This window comes from Cavenderia fasciculata (genome assembly GCF_000203815.1).
Source record: "Cavenderia fasciculata unplaced genomic scaffold Scf_EUAJFUG02HR96I-5, whole genome shotgun sequence".
Lineage (NCBI taxonomy): Eukaryota > Evosea > Eumycetozoa > Acytosteliales > Cavenderiaceae > Cavenderia > Cavenderia fasciculata.
In genome coordinates this window covers 3,338,301-3,358,395 of record NW_004457624.1, presented here as the reverse complement: position 1 = coordinate 3,358,395, position 20,095 = coordinate 3,338,301, and the positions used below count along the sequence as shown (strand labels likewise).

At 35.1% G+C, this 20,095-nt stretch overlaps 6 protein-coding genes and 1 non-coding gene across 7 annotated transcripts; 3 read left to right on the top strand and 4 right to left on the bottom strand.

Annotated features, from left to right (window-relative positions):
• Positions 1 to 111: 111 nt before the first annotated feature.
• On the bottom strand, positions 112 to 3,704 carry DFA_12340 (uncharacterized protein; the record flags this gene model as incomplete). The annotated part of the gene is made up of 4 exons (XM_004366027.1): positions 112 to 291; positions 963 to 1,038; positions 1,508 to 1,575; positions 1,914 to 3,704. 4 exons carry the CDS (start codon positions 3,702 to 3,704, stop codon positions 112 to 114), a joined length of 2,115 nt encoding a protein of 704 aa, XP_004366084.1.
• Positions 1,251 to 1,321, top strand: DFA_12341. The gene has a single exon. It is a non-coding gene; the product is annotated as a tRNA-Gly (tRNA).
• Positions 3,705 to 4,990: 1,286 nt separating the features above from the next.
• On the bottom strand, positions 4,991 to 8,152 carry DFA_12339 (WD40 repeat-containing protein; the record flags this gene model as incomplete). The annotated part of the gene is made up of 2 exons (XM_004366026.1): positions 4,991 to 7,386; positions 7,465 to 8,152. 2 exons carry the CDS (start codon positions 8,150 to 8,152, stop codon positions 4,991 to 4,993), a joined length of 3,084 nt encoding a protein of 1,027 aa, XP_004366083.1.
• Positions 8,153 to 8,566: 414 nt separating this feature from the next.
• On the bottom strand, positions 8,567 to 10,885 carry DFA_12338 (uncharacterized protein; the record flags this gene model as incomplete). The annotated part of the gene is made up of 3 exons (XM_004366025.1): positions 8,567 to 9,052; positions 10,227 to 10,300; positions 10,507 to 10,885. The coding sequence occupies 3 exons, from the start codon at positions 10,883 to 10,885 to the stop codon at positions 8,567 to 8,569; spliced, it is 939 nt and encodes a 312-aa protein (XP_004366082.1).
• Positions 10,886 to 11,571: 686 nt separating this feature from the next.
• DFA_12337 (uncharacterized protein) lies at positions 11,572 to 13,957 on the top strand (the record flags this gene model as incomplete). Its single annotated transcript, XM_004366024.1, has 7 exons — positions 11,572 to 11,831; positions 11,924 to 12,568; positions 12,676 to 12,856; positions 12,939 to 13,251; positions 13,426 to 13,493; positions 13,844 to 13,867; positions 13,913 to 13,957. The coding sequence occupies 7 exons, from the start codon at positions 11,572 to 11,574 to the stop codon at positions 13,955 to 13,957; spliced, it is 1,536 nt and encodes a 511-aa protein (XP_004366081.1).
• Positions 13,958 to 14,118: 161 nt separating this feature from the next.
• Positions 14,119 to 14,664, bottom strand: DFA_12336 (uncharacterized protein; the record flags this gene model as incomplete). The annotated part of the gene is made up of 3 exons (XM_004366023.1): positions 14,119 to 14,342; positions 14,412 to 14,506; positions 14,627 to 14,664. The coding sequence occupies 3 exons, from the start codon at positions 14,662 to 14,664 to the stop codon at positions 14,119 to 14,121; spliced, it is 357 nt and encodes a 118-aa protein (XP_004366080.1).
• A 2,046-nt stretch (positions 14,665 to 16,710) lies between these two features.
• On the top strand, positions 16,711 to 19,929 carry snd1 (nuclease domain-containing protein; the record flags this gene model as incomplete). The annotated part of the gene is made up of 6 exons (XM_004366022.1): positions 16,711 to 16,938; positions 17,031 to 17,221; positions 17,327 to 17,481; positions 17,577 to 18,384; positions 18,457 to 18,564; positions 18,630 to 19,929. 6 exons carry the CDS (start codon positions 16,711 to 16,713, stop codon positions 19,927 to 19,929), a joined length of 2,790 nt encoding a protein of 929 aa, XP_004366079.1.
• Between the last annotated feature and the right edge of the window lie 166 nt (positions 19,930 to 20,095).

Genomic DNA, 20,095 nt, shown 5'->3' with positions numbered 1-20,095 from the left:
TATTAAAAATACCATTATTTTATAGACACTACACTGTTTCAAATACTTCTTATAAATCTAGCGTATTCAACTTTAGTGTAGTAAGTAATGGTGCCTTCAATATTAATTAATTTATTTGACTTTTGGATTCACTATATTGATCATGAATGATGATTGAATCTTTTCTTTTCTTTTCTTTTCTGTTGATAATAAATCATTAAAATAAGGAATTTCATTGAATACATTTGTCAGCTCCTTAGGTTTTGAGATTGAACCAGTATTTGGGCAGAGTCTTTTCTTGATGTGCCAAATCTTAAAAGTATTTCAATATCATTGGACGATTCCTGTTGATGGCTAAACTCCTATAGTTGTGATCGATTTGCATTTTGTGTGGGTATTGATTGAACAGGTGTTGAATAAATAACAAGTGATTATGTTCGATGGCTGAAAAGATGACGCATGAAAACCCACCATCATTGTGTTTTGTCATGAATTTATCCAATGTTTTAATATCTCCTCTTGCTCCAATTGTTTTCCATTTTGAAATGTTGAATTTTTAAGGTTTGTTTCCAGTTTCTTGTTTGTAATATTTTTTTTTCAATCGGCAAAGAGGTTTGTATTGTTGATCGTGTGCTTTCTTATTCGATTGAGTGTGATTTGTTTTTTTGAAAAATTAAAAAAAATTGTTTATTTTGTTTTAGTCTGCCTAAAAAAACAACACTTCAATGGTAGTTTGGATCCTTGCCATTGATTCTATCAGTTTTTAAATTATTTTATTTCCCATCATCATTAAAAACTGATTAGTAGATGCAACACATCCAAAAAAAATAGCACCATGAGGCCAAAATTTTTGAGGTCAAAAGAACAACCCCAAAAAACTTTTAATAAGTACCAATTTTTTGTGAGCCAAAACAAGAAACAAAAGATGTGGGAAAAATCTTCAACAGTAGCACCAATGGTTCAATGGTTGAATGGATCCCTGCCACGGATTCGATCCATAAACATCGCTCTTTTCTGATTTCTGCTCCATATCCTTCGATACGTACGCAGATACCTGTTCTTGTTGATTTTACTTCATGAAAGACTCTCTATGGGTTCACCCCCTCCAAAGGATCAACTTTTTTTTACTTTTTTTAACCCAAGCTTGGTTCTCATTTGTTCACCATATTAACTTTTAGTATGAGAAATCATCACCCGTGTAAAAAATTTGTAACTCGTTGAAAAAAAAATCGCCGGACCAGGCCCAGAGATCAGAAAAATCTTCAACAGTAGCACCAATGGTTCAATGGTAGAATGGATCCCTGCCACGGATTCGATCCGAGTTCGATTCTCGGTTGGTGCACTCTTTTTTGTCCTATCTCACTTTTTTTTGCCGCAGGGCTCGAGTGGATTTTTTTTTAGATTTATTTGATTTAATTGGTTGGTGCAAGATTTCTCTTGTCCCCTGTACAGATTATTAGTTTAAATATCCAATTGAGTAAAAACTGGTGAAAAAAATAATTGCCAGAATATTTCTGCACAAGTTTACACTTTTATAAAAGTGTTCAAGAAGATTATAATTAAATTCTCTAATAGAAAGAATTCAAAAATGTAACACTACAAAAAAAAAAAAAACAAATCCAATGTATTTTTAATTAATTATTAAATTTTTTTTATTTTTTATTTTTTACTTTTTATTTAAATTGAGGTTTAAAAGTAAAGGTAAAGGTATTTAAAGTATTTTCATAGAAATAATGAGAATCCATAACCTTTGTATCGCGGTGTTTTAATTCGTATTTGGTGTTGGGAGGCTTGAAAAAGGGAAGATCGATTCTTATATAGTCGACAGAACTTTTACACAGTGCCATAAAGAGAGGTTTAAAGCAGATGGATTTGAGTCGAGCCTCTTTGGAGATGGTTGGTAGTTTGACTGTAAGTTTTTTTAAAATGTTTACTTGGACCGTCTGCATGTCTGTGACAAACTGAGCCAATTGTTGAAATGATTCATTTCTAACGTCCATAAAGTAGATTTCCAGGTTTTGAAGGAAAACATATTTTGAAAGATTCGATGGAATCGATGAAAAGCAATCGATACGAAGGTATCTAACGCGTACGTGAAGGTTTAAATGTGGTTGATATAATGCATTTGGTTGGGATTCAGACGACGATTGGCCAGTTGTCAGAGTTGTACTAGGAATGGTTGAATTGGATAAAGAAGGATTTTGACAAGAGACATACCACATTGTAATATTCTTTCTTTCTTTCATTACTTTGGTCAATAGAGAATTGGTAGTGTCGTTGCTACAACAAGTTAGACGAATATCAGATATATGGGTATTGGTATCAAGGAATTGATAGTATTCATCGGTTGTCTTTTCCTCTTTGGTGACAAATAGCGAGACGAGACGAGGGAACCGACCAGGAGTCAAAAGGTGGTATGGAATCTTGAATGTTTTGGCTGAAAAGTCAAATAGGATCTTGACTACCGATGGAGGTAGAGATTGGATAATTTCCATAGAATACTCGGCCGAGATTTGTGTTTTGATACTAGCATGACGAATGACGAAAAAGGATAGGTTCTTGCATCGACGAAGAAGGTCTGGTAACGAGGCAAAGGGTGGTGCGCTGACAGATACCAAATGGGTGGCATCTAGGTGCTCGAGTGTTTCAAAGATCTTTTCATCTTGAAACAAAGCATTGTGGTAGTAGATGATGGGAGATGTCTCACCACGACTATAGTTTTTGAGACGGATAATCTTTTCATTGCACTCTCTTGTCAGATCCAACAATGTATTGGTGTACTTTTGGACATGCGGCAGCAACAAATAACTATTGAGTGCCTTGATATCAATCGTATCCAATCGATCAAATATCATACTATATATTTGTTGAAAACTATTATTATAGGCTGAATTGGTATTCTTTAAAGTTGCATTTTTAAATTTATAAAATAAATTTATAATTGGATTTCTACTTGCTCTAATTTTAATCTCCATATTATTATTATTATTATTATTATTATTAGAGTTATTTTGATTTTGATTTTCCCAAAGAGAATCAATATTTCCATTATTAGAGTTTAATTTAAATTGTTCAATATTATCAATTAATTGATCAAGGATTAAATTAAATTGTGAGAGACAATAGTTGATACGGAATTCACTTGGATTGAATTGTGAACTAAATAATATACTACTAAAATGTTTGTAGAGACAGTATGGGTTTTGAAGATGTTTTTGAAATTGGTAGAAATCATCTTTCATTGGATTGAATGGTTTCTTGATGGTATTGTTGAAAAATTTGGCACTCTGATCAAACCATTCTCTAGAGACCAATGCCAACTTTGATCGATCCTTTACATTGATTTCATCATTGAACCAGTAAACTCTCCAATAACATTCAATCACTTTTCTTTGTACTACCAATGGTAATGTTGGTAAATTATAATTAATAATATTGGATGATGAAATATAACAAGATTCAGCCTCTTGCAATATGATTTGATCTTGATGATGATTATCATTATTTAAAATTAAATTTAAATTATTTCCAAAACTTGTTGAAGTTGATAAATTATTATTACTATTATTATTATTATTATTATTATTGATATTTAATGTAGATGTAGATGATTGTGGTGGTGGTGATGAAAACAATGAAAATTGTGACGAAAATCTTTTAAAGGTTGATTTATTAAAAATCATGGTCGATTTTCCAAGATTATTATTATTAAATGTTATATCCATCTTTTTTTTTTGATGATTGATCAAATTTTAAAAAAAAGAAAAAGAGATTGATTTGTTGTTGTTTTAAATATTATATTTAAAGAGAGATGATGGAAAAGGTAGGTATAATGAATATGGAATTTTTGATGATGAATGGTTGTTTTAAAACATAAATAATATTTATTATTTTCAAAATAATGGGTGGGTACGATGGATGATATTGTACTGTATTGTTGTATTACCCATACATATATATATGTTGTTGTTGTGATGAGTTATGGGGATATTTTAAAAAAAAAACTGAACCAACTTCACTCTCTCTCTCTCTATAATATTTTTAAAACAAGTAAAAGTAGTAGTTGTAGTAGTAGTAGGAGGGAAGTGGGTGGGGGTGAATGTGGATGGATGGAACAACAACAACAACGGCAACCTATTATTAAAAAAATCAATATTGATAAAGTAGTACTACAATAACAACGAGAAGAAGGGACAGAGTTGGAAATGACAACATGAGTGCATTACTATATATATAAAATGTAAAAGTAACTCTCTTTTAAAAAAAAAAATTGTTATAAAGAGAGAAAGGAGAGGGTGGGTTTAGGTTTGTTTTGTTTGTTTGATGAATGATGATGATTCTTCTTCTTCTTGTTTATCAACTTGAACCTTCACCACCTCCCCTTTCCCACGCACCGATGGGTGAAATAAATCAAATGATTGATGATGATGATGAATCAACGTTGGGTTGAATATCACATATCATTCCTATATCGATATTTCCAATTTTGAATGAGAGGTGAGTTGATAGAGATGGGGAGGGTTGTCTATTGAACATGATGGAACCAACATCATCATCACATTATCTTTAACATCATCACAGCAGCAAAGATAAAAATAGGTTTAAACCTTTAAATATAACAATGACAACAGCTCATTTCAGCTGTCTCAGAGTGCAAGGGTAGGGTGGTTGAAGAAAAAAAAAACAAACAAATTCGACGTACTAGTGAACAAACCACCTCCACCCTTCGATTAATATATATATATATGTTTTTAAAGAGTACCCACTCACTCACTCACCCACCCATGTACAACCCTTGGTTGGGGGTTAATTTAATTAATTTGTTCCTCATATCTTTTTAAATGATAGATGATATTGATCTTTGTTATTCGATTAGATTGTAAAAAGACAAACACAAAAAAGCCAGTGTCGGCACATATGCGTGTATATATGTATATTATATGTATGTGTCGTGGTGAACTTCATTAAACAACTGAGTAAATATTGGATGCGAAAAAAAATAATTTCTTTTCTATTTCTTTAATGATTTAAAATGATGATTAATATTTGATAATGATTTAAATCGATAAAAAAGTTGAATATCATCACTTGATTTCCAAAAGAATGTTTTGACAGTTTGTAAAGTGTACTTTGGGAGGAGGACTTTGCCTTGACAAAGGATTTCAATGTATTCATCGGGTGGAATACTTGGATTGGCCATGATATCGACTAGGTACTGTGGAGGAGATTGAGCTTTTTGTGCAACATGTAAACAAACCCTTTTAATGAGTACACTTGAATTTGTATTACATGGTATTTTTTGACGTGGTCCAACTGAAACAGAAGATGAAGAAGAAGAAGCATTGGCAAAACCATTTGAATGATTATTATTATTATAATTATTACTATTATTGAATGATTCAAATGGAGATAAAAAGATGACCAATTTTTGTGATGGATCTGGTGCCAATTTATAAATACCATTTAATAGACAATCAGATATCCATTGTGGCAAACCTTCTTGTCCTGTGAATTCATCCAATCTTGATTTACGCATCAATGTATGACCTGAATTCTCTTCCCAAATTCTAATAGATGTATCTTTTGGTAAATCAAATATTATTCTCCTATTATTTGAATTATTATTTGTTTGTTGATTTTGATGTAATAAACCTTCAATTGAATTTGTACTTGTATTTGGTGTTAGACTATTAATTGGAGTTGTTGTACTACTAGATTGAGTTGATGAATTTAAATTTAAATTGGATCTCTCTTTAACATTGCTGTTATTTGATTTTCTTGCAATATCAACAACCAATAAACTTGGTGAATCAATTGGATTAACATTTGTAACTTGACTTGAACCACTAACAATTGAATGATTATCATCATTTTGATTTCCATCTTCTCCATCATCTTCATCTTTTTCCTTTTCCTTTTCCTTTTTATCCTTTTCCTTTTCCTTTTTAATTTTTAATAATTTCCAATTTGCAAATAAACTTGATAAAACTCTTTCACCAATGTTATAGATTGAATCTTCTTCACCATCCAAAAGAGTGACACCAAGGTTTAATAGGTTCACATCTGCCTTGAAACATTGAGGTATTTCCAAAGTTATATTAATACCACCAGTTTTGGTATCGATCGACATCCATTTGGGAATCGATACAATTTCCACCAATTCTTCAATCTTTTTATCAAAATCTACCGATTGACCATACGACTCTATCAACTCGCCTTTGGTTATATCCCAAAGACTTGTACAATCGTCTGTATCTCTTGTTAATAAATATCTACGATTATTTAACAAATGATGTTTAATAATTCCTGCTCTACCTTTAATTGAAATTAATGGACAAGAAGATAATGATTCAAGAATATTACTCGTTGAATTTGTTGGGTTATTATCTTGTTCATCAACAAATCTAATTTCTTTTTCTTTTTCTTTTTCTTTTTCCTTTTCTTTTTCTTTTTCAACCTTTAAATTATAATTTTTTATAGTTGAATCTGTTGTTGAAACCCAAATTCTATTTTCATATTCTTCCAATAATAGACCAAGAATTGGATGAGGTTCTTTTGCGATTGGTGTTGATTCCAATGTTCTTAGATCTGTACTATAGACGTAACCGTCACGACCACCAGATATAATATGATTAAATGATTGGTCTGCAATCACCTTCCAAACAGAATCTTGATGAACATCGTCAAAGGTGTGAACACACTTTCGCATACCAACATCCCACAATCTAAATGTTCCATCTGAACTCGCTGAAACACACATTTTACCATCGGGACTCATTGTCAATGATCGTACATTGTCAACATGTCCTTTGAGCTTGAGTACTACTTGACCGGCACGTATATCCCATCCGTGAATAGTCCGTCCAGTTGATCCCGCCATAACCAAAGTTGCTTGTTCATTCATGGCCAAACTATATATTGATACACCATCTCCTCCTGCTCTTCCTACAATTTGTCTATTTCCTTTATACATTGGTGATAATTTTGATCCATTAAATTGATTAAATTGATTAAATTGATTATTATTATTATTATTACTTTTTTCTTCCATTTCTTCTTCTTCTTCATCATCATCTTCATCATCTTCTTCTTCATCAATTGATTCTTTTGTTGTAATAGGTATTTTTTGTTGTTGTTGTTGTTGTTGTTTTAATGAAGTTGCATTTAAAGGATTAGTAATACTACTACTACAATTACCATTTAAATTGATTGAAGTAATATTTATACATTCATTTAAATCCCAAAGAATGATATTTGAATCTAAACCAGACGATGCAAATACATTGACCAATGGAGAGTAGGCCAATGATTTTACATAATCTTCATGAGGTTTTGATAGGGTTTTTATACATTCTGCATTATTTACATTCCATATTTTAATCGTTGAATCTGATGATGAACTGACCACTAAAATAAATATTGAGATAGATTATCAATATTATTAAACATCATTTATTATGTATATATATTATTGATACTACTTACAATGTTGTTGATCTTTACTTAGGAATAGATCGTTGACCCAATCTGAATGATCTTGGAAACTACGTTTATGTTGAACCGTGGGTGTAGTAGTATTGCTATGATCCAATGACCATGATTTAATAGTTGAATCTCTACCAGCAGTAAATAAAGTATTACTATCACTACAATGTGCCATAGCATTAACTCCAAAGCAATGTTGTTGACCTCCTACTGCTCCAACAGTATAAGTTACCATAAATTTATTTGGTTTCATTCTCATCATCATTTGTCCTCCATTATTCATATGTTGATTTGGATGATGGTTATGTTGTTGATGATGATGATTATTATTTGGTTGATGATTATATAATAAAGTTGTTTGATCTCCAACTATACCACCTCCTCCACCTCCATTATTACTACCTGAACCTGTCAATGTACTACTTCCACCACTTGATCTTCTCATTGATTGGTTATTATTATTATTATTCATCATACTATTACCATTAATACCTAAACTACTATTATTATTGTTACTTGGTGATGGGGTAGGGTTAAGAGGAGGACCTACATTCCTAAACCCTCCACCAGTAGTCAACATTGGTGGAGTTCTTTGTGGAGATGATGATTGTTGTTGTTGTTGTTGCTGTTGGTGTTGTTCAGCTTCTTCTTTTAATCTTTGCATCTTTTGTGTATGGTATTGAGACATCATCTCTTCTATATATCTTTCTATCTATCTCTCTATCTTATATCTCTCTATTTATATAATAAAGAGATAGGTACTACAAGATACAATATGTATTTATTATTATTATTATTATTATTCTATTTTTTGATGTTACAAATTTGATGTTGTCTTGTTGTATTAAATTGTCATGACACCTCCTTCCTCTTCCTCTTCTTCTTCTTATCTATCTAATATCTATATCTATCTATCTATATGTATCTCTTCTCTCTCTCTCTCTCTCTCTCTCTATGTATATTGTAATTATTATTACTGCTAGTTTTGAATTTATTTAACACAATATCTTCACACAACCCTCGAAATTTAGGTTTAATTAAACTTTCCATGAGTCACACCCAAAATTTAAATTAAATAAATAAATAAATATTTTAGTTTAGTTTATTTTCTTTTTGTTGATCTTGATGATGAAGAGGATGAAGTTGTACAAATTGAATTGGTAGAGATGAAAGGACCAGACTTTTTAACATTCAAGTAGTGGGTGATGGCAGGATTGGTGATGTCGATGAATCCACCATAGAGACTGTTTTGTTCGACCACGAACACATGCTTGGAGCTGGTGTTGGGGTCGCGACGGATATGGTAGGTGGACACCTTGCCATCCTTTATTTTGGCATCGGATACCAACTCGACAGAGATACGGGTGATATTGGATCGAGCAAAGATCTCGGTCAGGCGAAACGAGAAACGAAGTGATGGCGAGGGGACGTCGAGCTTGATCTTGAGGTGCGTGACCGATCGAGGAATCGAGTTGGCTTGGAAAAGCTGTGAAATGGATCGGGTGGCTCCTGGGACACTACCGCGAAGATGGAGTGTTGTAATAGACTGCGATGTACGGTTGTCGGCGTATGGGGCGGACGCAAATGGCTGAAGACAGTATATCTCGTAGGATAGGAGAGGAAGGGGTGGTAAAAAGACTGGCTTGAGTAGGTAGTCAGTCTTGAGGTCGCGGACAGACGATGGGATGACGTTTTGCAGCTTGTCTTCGTCGACCCAGAGAAGAGAGAGTTTGGTGACCGTGCGCGGGATAAACTCGGCCGGCATGCGCTCGCCCTTGCCTTTGAGCAGGAGGTTGGTGACGGACGCGGGCACGGAAGAGACGAGGGTGAACGGCTCGACGATCAGTTTCTCCAAGGCGGCAGGCGGCGCAAATCGGATGGCGCGGTTGGGCTGCTGGCAGTTGAGCAGGGTGAGCGAGCGCAGTGTGCGGGGGAACGTCATGCGGTTGAGCGTCTCCATGGGGACGCCTGAGAACTGTGCAGTCTCGAGACTGACCAACTTGGTCAGGTTGCACCAGGCCGGCTCGGTGTTGCTGATGGCCCAGTTGATGTGCAGCGATACGAGTGTGGTGGGCAACGCGTCCACGTGGAGCACCGACGACATGGCACTCAAGCGGAGTAGGTTGGGTGGGAACCGCAAGTTGGTTGGCATGGTCTTGTTGCCGGCTGCCAGACTACGCATAAACGTGTTCATCCCAGTACGCGTGTTCAAGTGTACGTGGTTGAGCGACATGGACGTCAGCTCGGTCAACGCACCCAAATCCAACTCGGTGAGGGTCGACGCAAGCGTCTCGTCGGCCGGATACAGGTTGAGTTCACGGAGACCTCTTGGCAAGGACGCATACTCGAATGATCCGTGACACATGTACAGCTTGGTCAACGACTCTGGAAGGGGTGCCTTCTTGCTGAGGCCCATGCTCTTACAGTGCTTTTGGACCAGTGTCTCGAGCCCCTTCAAACGGCTAAAATCACGGTGACACAAACTAACCATCAAAGACTTGGTAGAGTACGGCACAACATGATGCGACATGTTGCCTAGACAGATACCTAGCTTGCAAGTGTCGGTTGGTGCCTTGAGGAAGTCCTTTACACCTGTCTGTAACGACAGCTTGGTAATGTAGTCCTGGTCCATCACCAAATCAAAGCCGACGGCGTGGTCCCACTGCCACTTGAACGAGCGCAGTGCTAGCAACGACATGTTTCTCGTCATTCTCTTGGACACAATGTCTCGGCGGAACCCATCCTCGGTGTTGATCAGATACACTTGCTTCAACTGTACGAGTGGCCCGCTTGACGGAGCCGAGGTAACGCCCAACGACACAAGATGGAGCATCTTCTTGCACGTAAACAACAATGACAGCATGTCAACATCATCTTCAATGTTTTGAATAATAGACAATAGACACTTTCTATTTAAATCATTAAATGTCTTTGAAATTATTGGTTGTATCTCGATGATTTGATGAGAAGGACTAGGACAAGTACTAGATGGAGGGGAATGGGAATGGGAAGGGGAAGGGGAATCAGAATCAACTTGCATACTAGCCAACGGACAAGAAGGGAGACAAGGGGAAGGATCTAACACCATAGCAGTGGCTACACAGACTTTAGCATCAGCATCGGCATCAGAATCGGCATCGGCAAGGGGAGGAGGAGGAGGAGGAGGAGGGCAAGGACACATATCTAAAGACATGAGTGGACTAGAGATAGTAGTACTTGTACAAGCAAGAGGGGGAGACACAGAAGCAGCAGAGACAGCAGCAGAGACAGTATCATCATCGACTACGGCAATAGACACATGTGGAGCAGATACATTGGTGGAGGAGGAAGAAGTAGACAATAAAGGAGATTGTACTTTAATACTACTACTACTACTACTACAACTATTATTACTAGTACTATTGTTATTATTACTATCCATTATTTAATGGTTGAGTTGTTGTTGTTGTGGTTGTATACTGAACAAAGAGTAGCTACATTGTTCTCTTTTATAGATAGCTGGTGCACCAGCTAGTTACGTAGGTGACTGACCGACTTTGTTGAAGAGGGTAAGCGCATCCAAAAATCGGTCAGTCATAAATAACAACTCTCTCACTCTTCCAGTCGGAGTACTCACTCAACCCAAAGATATTTTTTGATTTTGTTGCAATTTAATTTCATTTATTTTTGTGTGCTTTGAGTGAGCACTCATAGCTTCTCTTCATAAGCATTATTAATATTATTACTTTATTGTATCTGTGTGTGTCATTTATTTATTTATTATTTATTTAAACATCAATAAGTAATACAAGGTGTAGGGACAATTATATATAATTGTATAAGAATTCTGTTATTATTATAATTATTCGATCGTTGTCATCTTGATTTTGTGTTAGTAGTACTAATATTAATATTTGAATGGGTTGATGTTTGTTGATGTTTGTTTGTTTATTGTGACGTCGTGATTATAGGTGAGTTAACAAATAGTAGTTATATTATTATAACAGTAGTATAGTGAAAGAGATAAAAGAAGAAGAAGTAAGTACAAATTTGTTTTTTTTTTTTTTATTAGTTTCAAGATTGTTATTGTTTATTTGTATACAAAAATAGAAAGATAGTTATCGATCAATGAAACAACAACAACAACGACAAAGACATCATTTAGACTTTACAGATGATGGTATATCATCGGTACTAAAAATCATTGACAATAATAAACAAACGATATCAAACACATCGACCGAACGAACCATCACAAAGAACAAAGCAATCAAGATACAAGTCATCGATCAACAAGGCGATGAAGAAAAAGAAGAAAAAGATGTAAATATCAATGTAAATAGTAATGGAAGCAATGATCTTAGAACCAAATCAGGTCTATGTACAATGTAAGTAAAAGTTAGAGTTAGAAGTATTGATGAAAAATATCAAATAACATAATATTAATGTGTAAATCTATCTGTCTATCTATCTATCTTAGATGTAATCATCAATTTACAGTTTATAGTTGTCCAAGATGTTTTATTGGATACTGTTCTTCACAATGCTTCAAACAACATAATGAAAAGTGTACAGACTCTTTTTACGAGACACAGGTACGCGAGGGATTAGAGTCGATTGACAAGTCTACACCATCCGAAGCACTCAACCTATTAAAGAAAATGAAAAAGATTTATGATCGTGAAGACAATATATATGATAGTTTAATTGATGACAACGATCAAGAAGATGAAGATGATCATGATGTAGTTGAACAAAATGATGGAAATGAACAAGATGATAGAGAAGAAGAAGAACCAATCGATTTATCTAAATTAAACTTGGATGATATGAGTGAAGAACAATTATTGGCATTATTGACAAAAGAAGAGATTGAAGAATTCCATAGATCAATTCAAGATGGATCAATATCAAATACAATAGAAGAATGGGTTCCATGGTGGATACAAAAAGAACAACAACAACAAACTACAAAGATCATTGAAATTCAAGAAAAAGATGATGATATAGTTGATGATGAAGATGATGATGATATACCAGATATTTATGAAAATATTGTACCATTATCAAAAATATTCCCTGGAAACCCATCATCAACTTTAATTAATAATCTTTTAGATATTGTGTATGTATTAAATATTAATTATTATATTTATATTATATTAATTGTTTCTCTCTCTCTCTCTTTCTACTCTACTCCATCGTTAGATATGCATATTGTTTTTTAATGAGAAGATTTAATGGAGATTGGGGATCAAAAACAAAAACAACCAAAGGAGAAACGGAATATGATATTGGTGAATTGGTTGATGGATGTAATACCATTTTAGAGATATCAACCACTTTAAACAAGAGTACTTGTCAGCGAATATTTAATTCTGCTTCTGAATCTTTACAAAATATTTTATCAATGGTATGTTTAAATAGTTATAGAAACAACTCATCATCAACATAATATAATTATTAAATTAGTACTAATCCTTTTCTCTTTTTAGACAAACAAATTTGATGGTAATAATTATAATACTACATTTATTTTGGAGGATGTTTCATCTATATTTACCGATAAAAAGTATATACTTGCATTGCTTTCACATTGCCATAAATTATTTAATCAATCTTTTGATTTATTAAATCAAACCATCAATAACAATAATCGCCCAACAACAACAACCAATGAAACAACGACAACAACGACAACAACGACAACAACCAATGACCAAAAAATGACATTACAATTAATAAGGTTTGCAACCAACAAGTTATCATTTTATCTGTCATGGGCAGCTGAACATCTTACACATGATGGTATATCTCTTCAAAAAACTGCAATCATCCGATACTTTAATGAAAAAAGAAGGAATCAATCATAAAAAAAAGAAAAGAATACCCTTTTTTGGTTTAAATTTATCAAATTGCAACAACATCAAAAAAACAAATCGAGTAGTTTATTTATTATCATCATCATCAACAACATCATAGCAGCCAAGATCAGTTTGGATCGACGATTATACAATACAAATGATGGTGATGGTGTCACCATTGGTTTTGTAAAAAGGTAATAATGCCCCAATCCCGTTAAACTTTTACCTAACCTATTTCCTTTAAAGGAAATATTCTCCCATCCTGTTGAACCCCGATAATTTGGATGTTTACCAAACCCCTTTTCAATAACGGTTTGGAAAATTAATTCAAATATAAATACAATGGAACAACATATCGACAATTCATTCATTCATTTATTTATTTCTTTATAACAAATAATAATAATAATAATAACTATTTATTTATTTATTTATTTATTCCGATGGAATGGTGATAAAGAGGAATTAATTAATTAAATTCACTCTTTATAAATTGGTTGATTTATTTAATATTTAATTGGTATGTATTTCTTTAGAAACTGCTACTATCGCTACAATCGGTTTGTAGTAAGTACAATTAACTAAAGAGGAATAATTCTTTCTAGATGGATTGGAGTGAATGGAATGTTATGAAACAAATGTGTGATTAATAATAATTTACAAAATTTACAATTGATTGATTAGTTGGTTAGTTTGGTTGATTAGGTTGTTGGTTTGTTTGATTGGTTGGTTACATTCATGTCGACATGAAATATGGTGAATTAGATTGATTTAAAGGTTGGCTATAGAATATAATGTAATAATAATATGTTTAACGATTGGCAATGATACCATTCTCCATGTTGGTGGTATTGGTACCATAGTAAGACTTGACATAGTCATATTGGACACCATAGTTTTTAAAGAGACGAACATTTGGAATCATTCCGTACATGGCAACAGCTTCATTGTTGATAGCATCGGATTCAACTGGAATTTCATAGAAACGTACATTTGAATAAGATGCTGGCCAGCTTGATAGTGTTGGTGCAATGACTAGAGAGATGAAAAAAAAAAAGGTTAGTTTTTAAGAAATCTTTTAGGACGGACGGTCATTAAACTTACCAGCTTGTGGTACACAATTAATTTCTGTTAAACAAAAGACCTTTAATACATCTTCAGTATCAGAGTCAAATAAAACAGCATCGACAGCTAATTGACTATATGTTATATATATTAAAAAAAAAAAGATGGATGGAAGATAATAATAATAATATAATAATTAATACAATATTCAAACAAATCTATATTTATTTATTTTTTATAAATTATGTACATACGTAGTTAATCTAGTCCAGTTGGTTAAAGTAGAGCTCATTTTAAAAAGTATGGATGGTGTATAAATATATTATAAAAGTAAAAAATTATTTGTATTTGTTTGTTTGTTTGTTTGATTGTTTGTTTGTTTGTTTGTTTGGTTAATTAAATAGATAGAATAATTAATTGATTGATTGTGAAGTGGCTCTGAACTTGTGGTTCGAGGAACCCTTTTTAACGCTTTGGTTCCTAATCAAAAATTCAATAATTAAATAAATTTAAATGTAAATTGCAACAGTACCCAGTGGCAGGAATCTATCAATCGCTTTGATTCCAATATCTCTCGCAAATTTGGGGATGGTACGTTGCATGGTGGCAAGAAAGAGGCAAGCGGTTGAGAAAAAACAACAGCTTCTCTGTCTGTTTGTCCCACAGACAAACACTCGCTCAATCATGTCAATCAACAACCAACATAACAAATCATCACTCCGATGGTTATATATCATAATCCTTAAAATCTTATGTGAACTGAACCTATTTATGATAGCATGGTCTGCAGAATCAATGGTCATGTGGTGGGGTGACGTTAGCAGCAGGCAGGAGGTTGGTTTGTTGGTTAGGGTTTGGCCTGTTACGTCAAATAACTACCCAATGCAATTTAATTGGGGAAAAACATTTCGCGTATAATCGAGAGCTTCAAGCAGAAACAGCCCCTACTCATCAACCCTTTTCTGCCAATTGCCATTATCGGGATGGGCGTGCGAGTGTTTTAACACATTGGTACGGTTGTATTGGGTGTTGGAAATTGAACAACAAAACGTAGAGAAGAAATTAATTTGTCATCTTGATCCTCCTGCCAATTCGATGAAATGCTCTTTTTGATTGGGTCACGTGTGGGTTGAGATCAAACAGTTCGCCCTTTGCCCATTTTTCGTATCCACATCTCCCCCCAAGAGATGTCACAACGATATATACCAAAGGGTAAACAGATCATTGGTCTATGTTACAACGATTAATTCAAATCTAACCCATCAGCCTATAGATGAATGCATCTGCCAGCAGATGGTATGTATCTGTCAGATGTGTTGTTGTTTAACATTTATGTTAAATCAAAACAACTATCACCAATGTATCCATAAGCAAGCTTGTTATAAGAGAGAGAGAGATAGAAGAAGGGAATCATTGATGGTGATGAATATCTCTGGGTTATCAAGCCGATAGTAATAATACATCGACACAGACATACCTCGAAAAAGATACAAAAATATCCATACCCCTCTCACAGAAAAGGAGCTAGCTTTTTATCCATCTAGTTTTGTTCATTATGATGATCTTCTTTAGGAATAATTGTAATACTTGTTGGAATGTTTGACAAATTGGGATCTTTTACTTTGAATGTCCACGCTTACTCAAATAAAGTGGCGAGAATCATTATGTACATCTTGCATGCATTCATTCCCAATGTAGCTTTTTCCAAATCAGGTTTGTATCTATGATGGATAAATAAATATTTTCCATCATTCTGAATGATGAAGATACCCTTTTGGTGTGTACTGTTATGAAAAAAGGGTATGATGAAACACCTGACTTCCTAACTATTATGATAGATAGATACATTCAAGTCAAGTACTTGATCTTCTTTCTACAAAACTTATTATATAAATGATTATTGAAGGGAAGAAGAAAAAGAAAGTAAGTTTAACTCAAACTTGACCACCCACAAGAAGAAAAAATATATTAATGAGGGTGTGGTCAAAAAGAAGTCAAAGGCAAAAAAATATTGAATTTTATGATGAACCATGCCAAAAATGAGTGAGCTTCACCCACACCATCAGAGCTCCCAAGAAGCATTTTTAATATTATTGTTTGGTTCATTCATTATCATTATTGTAGTAGTAATAGAGAGAGAGAGTCAGTCAGATCAAGATTATATTTATATCGATACTTTTATCCTATCTATATCTATCATCTCATTATTAGTAGCAGTCAAGTCATAGATTAAGTTTGTTGTATTTTTATATATCTATCATCATCGTAATCTTCCCTTCTTCTTCTTCTTCTTCTTCTTCTTAATAATAATAATATATTTATATATATATATATAATGATGTCACAACAACAACAACAACAACAACCAACCGTATCACAAATACATCCACAAAAGACCATTCGTGGTATTGTACGTGGAGTCAACTCTGGTGATTCACTCACCATCCAAGAGGTTGACACCACCAGAGGTGAATTGTTGACCAAGCAAGAGTATCTCCTCTCCTCCATCTCTGCTCCACGTTTGGGTAAACCTGCCAGAAACGAACAACCTGCTACTCAAGATGAAGTATGAAAAGAAAAGAAAGAAAAGAAAAGAAAGAATAAGATATCTTAAACCCTAACCGCTGACTGATTATTAACACATTTCTTCAAAATTAGCCATTTGCATGGGAAAGTAGAGAACACTTGAGAAAGAGATGTATTGGTAAAAGAGTTAGTTTTGTGATTGACTATAGCGTTGCCAATGGAAAGCCATACATCACAGCCTTCCTTGTCGATGACGTTGAAAATAGTATTAATAATGAAATGGTTACTAGTGGTTGGGCAACTCTCTACAAATCAAAGAAACCGTATGTAGATAGATAGATATATTTGATATATTTGATATATTTGATATATATTTCTCAGTGGATCATTTATATTTATTTACATTCATCATTTTAACTTTTTTTTAGAGATCAAACTTTGGTTCAATTGGAAAGTGATGCAGTATCAAAGGAACTTGGTGTACACAATAAGAACCCAGCAGTTTTGGAAACTGCAGTTAGAAATACTTTACCAGCTGATAACCTTGAACTCTTTAACAAACTTAAAGGAAAGAAATTAAATGGTAAGAGCAACTCTATGAACGATCTATGAACCATTCATTCCATTCTATTTGAATTGAGATATTTACTTTTACTTTTACTTTTTTAATTTTCTTAGGTATTGTTGAAAATATTAGCAAGGGATTAACAACATTCAAGGTGACATTACCACAATTACATAATACTTTGAATGTGTATATTTCTGGTGTACAAGTCAGCAGAAAGGAGGGAGAGAACCCAGCACATGTTGTTGAAGGTGAGCAACTCCTCAACAACAATGTCTTGCACCGTGACGTTGTCTTGACATTGGATACTTTTGACAAGTCGAGCAACCTTATCGGTTCGATCAACTGTGCTGGCAAGGATGTCGCCCATGTGCTTTTGAGCAACGGTATTGCATCTTTGGTGCCATGGAGTGCCGCCACCCGTTCTGCAGAGGACCAAGCCGCCCTCAAGGAGGCCGAGGCATCTGCCAAGAAGCGTCGTGCTGGTGTCTGGGCCAACTACACGCCATCGGCTGCCACGGCCTCTTTTGGATCCGTTCAAGGTGGCAGCTCGGCCTCTTCAGCCTCTGGGTTCCAAGACGGTAGCTACCCCGAAGAGATCTCGGGCAAGGTCACCGAGATTGACAATACCGCCCAAGTCACCATCCAAGTCGCCTTGACCAATGGCGGTCGTAGAGACTTTAAGGTGTCAATGGCCAGTATCCGTGTACCCGTCTTGTTAAAGTCGGCCGAAAAGGACCTCAAGGACAAGGACGCCAAGTTTGAGAGATATTGGGCTTTCGAAGCCAAGGAGTTTTTGAGAAAGAAGTTGGTCGGTCAAACAGTCACTGCCAAACTCGACTTTGTTCGTCCACAAATCACTAAAACCGATCAACCAAATCTTCCAGAAAAACCATTCTATACTATTTATTTTGGTAAACTGTAAGTAAAATAATAGAAAACAAAACAAAAAGACATAAATAATAATAACAATTAATCTTTCTTTCTTTTTAGTAATATTTCAGTTGCATTGGCAGAAGCTGGTTTAGCCAAGGTTAATGAATATAAGGGTGCTGATAACAGAGCCATGGATTATGAATCTTTGGTACTTGCTGAATCAAAGTATGTAAACAAATTAATATTAATATATATTTGTATTGATTAACTTATTCTATTTTCTTGTTTAGAGCAAAGAATTCAAATAAGGGACTTTTCTCAAGTAAGGATTCATGTCCAAATTTAAATATTAATGATGTATCTACAGATGACTCTAAATTAAAGGACAAGGCAACCAAGTTGCTTCCACATCTCAAGAGTGCAACTTACAATGCCGTGATCGACTATGTCTTTTCAGGCCAAAGATACAAGGTCTACATTCCAAAGGAATGCATTGTCATTAACTTCTCGTTGGCACATGTCCGTGCACCAAAGAGAGGCGAGAATGCCGAGAACGACGAGCTCTCTAACCAAGCCCTCCTCTTTTCACGTGAGCTTTTGCACCAACGCGACGTGCAAGTGCAAATCGACGACGTTGACAAGGGTGGCAACTTTTTGGGTGTATTGTACTTGAACAACAAGAGTCACGCCATCACAGTCGTAGAGAATGGTTTTGCCACTGTCAACGACCCATACGGAAGATCTGCCGACATCAAGGCATTGGACGACGCCGAGAACCGTGCCAAATCCAAGCGTCTCAACATTTGGAAGAGCTACGATCCAGAAGCCGAACGTCGTGCCCAAGAAGAAGCCGAGCGTCAAGAAGCCGACCGTCTCGCCAAAGAGCGTGCCGAGTCGCAAAAGGAAGTCACTGTCAGCTCGATCCTCTCTGCCACCGAAGTCTACGTCAGAGATGTGTCTGATGCATCGACCGAGCTCGAACAACTCCTCTCCAAGCTCGACATTGAAGCTGGACACACCGAACCAGCTGGTGCTGCCCCCAAGGTTGGCGAGGTCGTCAACTGCAAGTACGATGATGGCAAGTGGTACCGTGCCAAGGTACTCGCCGTATCCGACGCCAACAAGCTCACCGTCCAATTTTACGATTATGGAAATGTCTCCACTACCACTGTCGACAAGGTACGTCCATTGTCTCACAAGTTTGCCTCATTGTCCCCACTCTCCCGTGTCGTCCACCTCGCCTACGTCAAGGCCAACTCCAACGCCGCCGCCAACGAAGCCGCCATCGATTTCATGGAAGAAGAGTTTTTGAGCTCCATCATGACTCTCCAAGTCCAATACAAGGAAGACAGTGGCAAGACTACCGTCGTTCTCCAAGACAGCCAAGGTTCCGTCAATTCAGAGCTCCTCAAGAATGGTTTCGTCAAATTTGACCGTTTCGCCAGAAAGGGTGCCACCTATGAAGCCATGCAAGCCGATCAACAACACGCCAAGTCTAAGAGACTCGGTATCTGGAGTTATGGTGATGCTGGTAGTGATGATGAAGATGATTTTGTACGTAAACCACGTGGTGGAGGTCGTAGAAAGTAAAAACAACAAAAGATTAAAAAAATGTTGTAACAATCACACAAAATAATAATAATATAATAATAATAATTTAAAACGAAAATACACCAAAAATATTACCCCCCCCTTTGAAATAATAAAAGATATATATATAAATCATCCAAAAAAATATATAATATAAAAGAATATC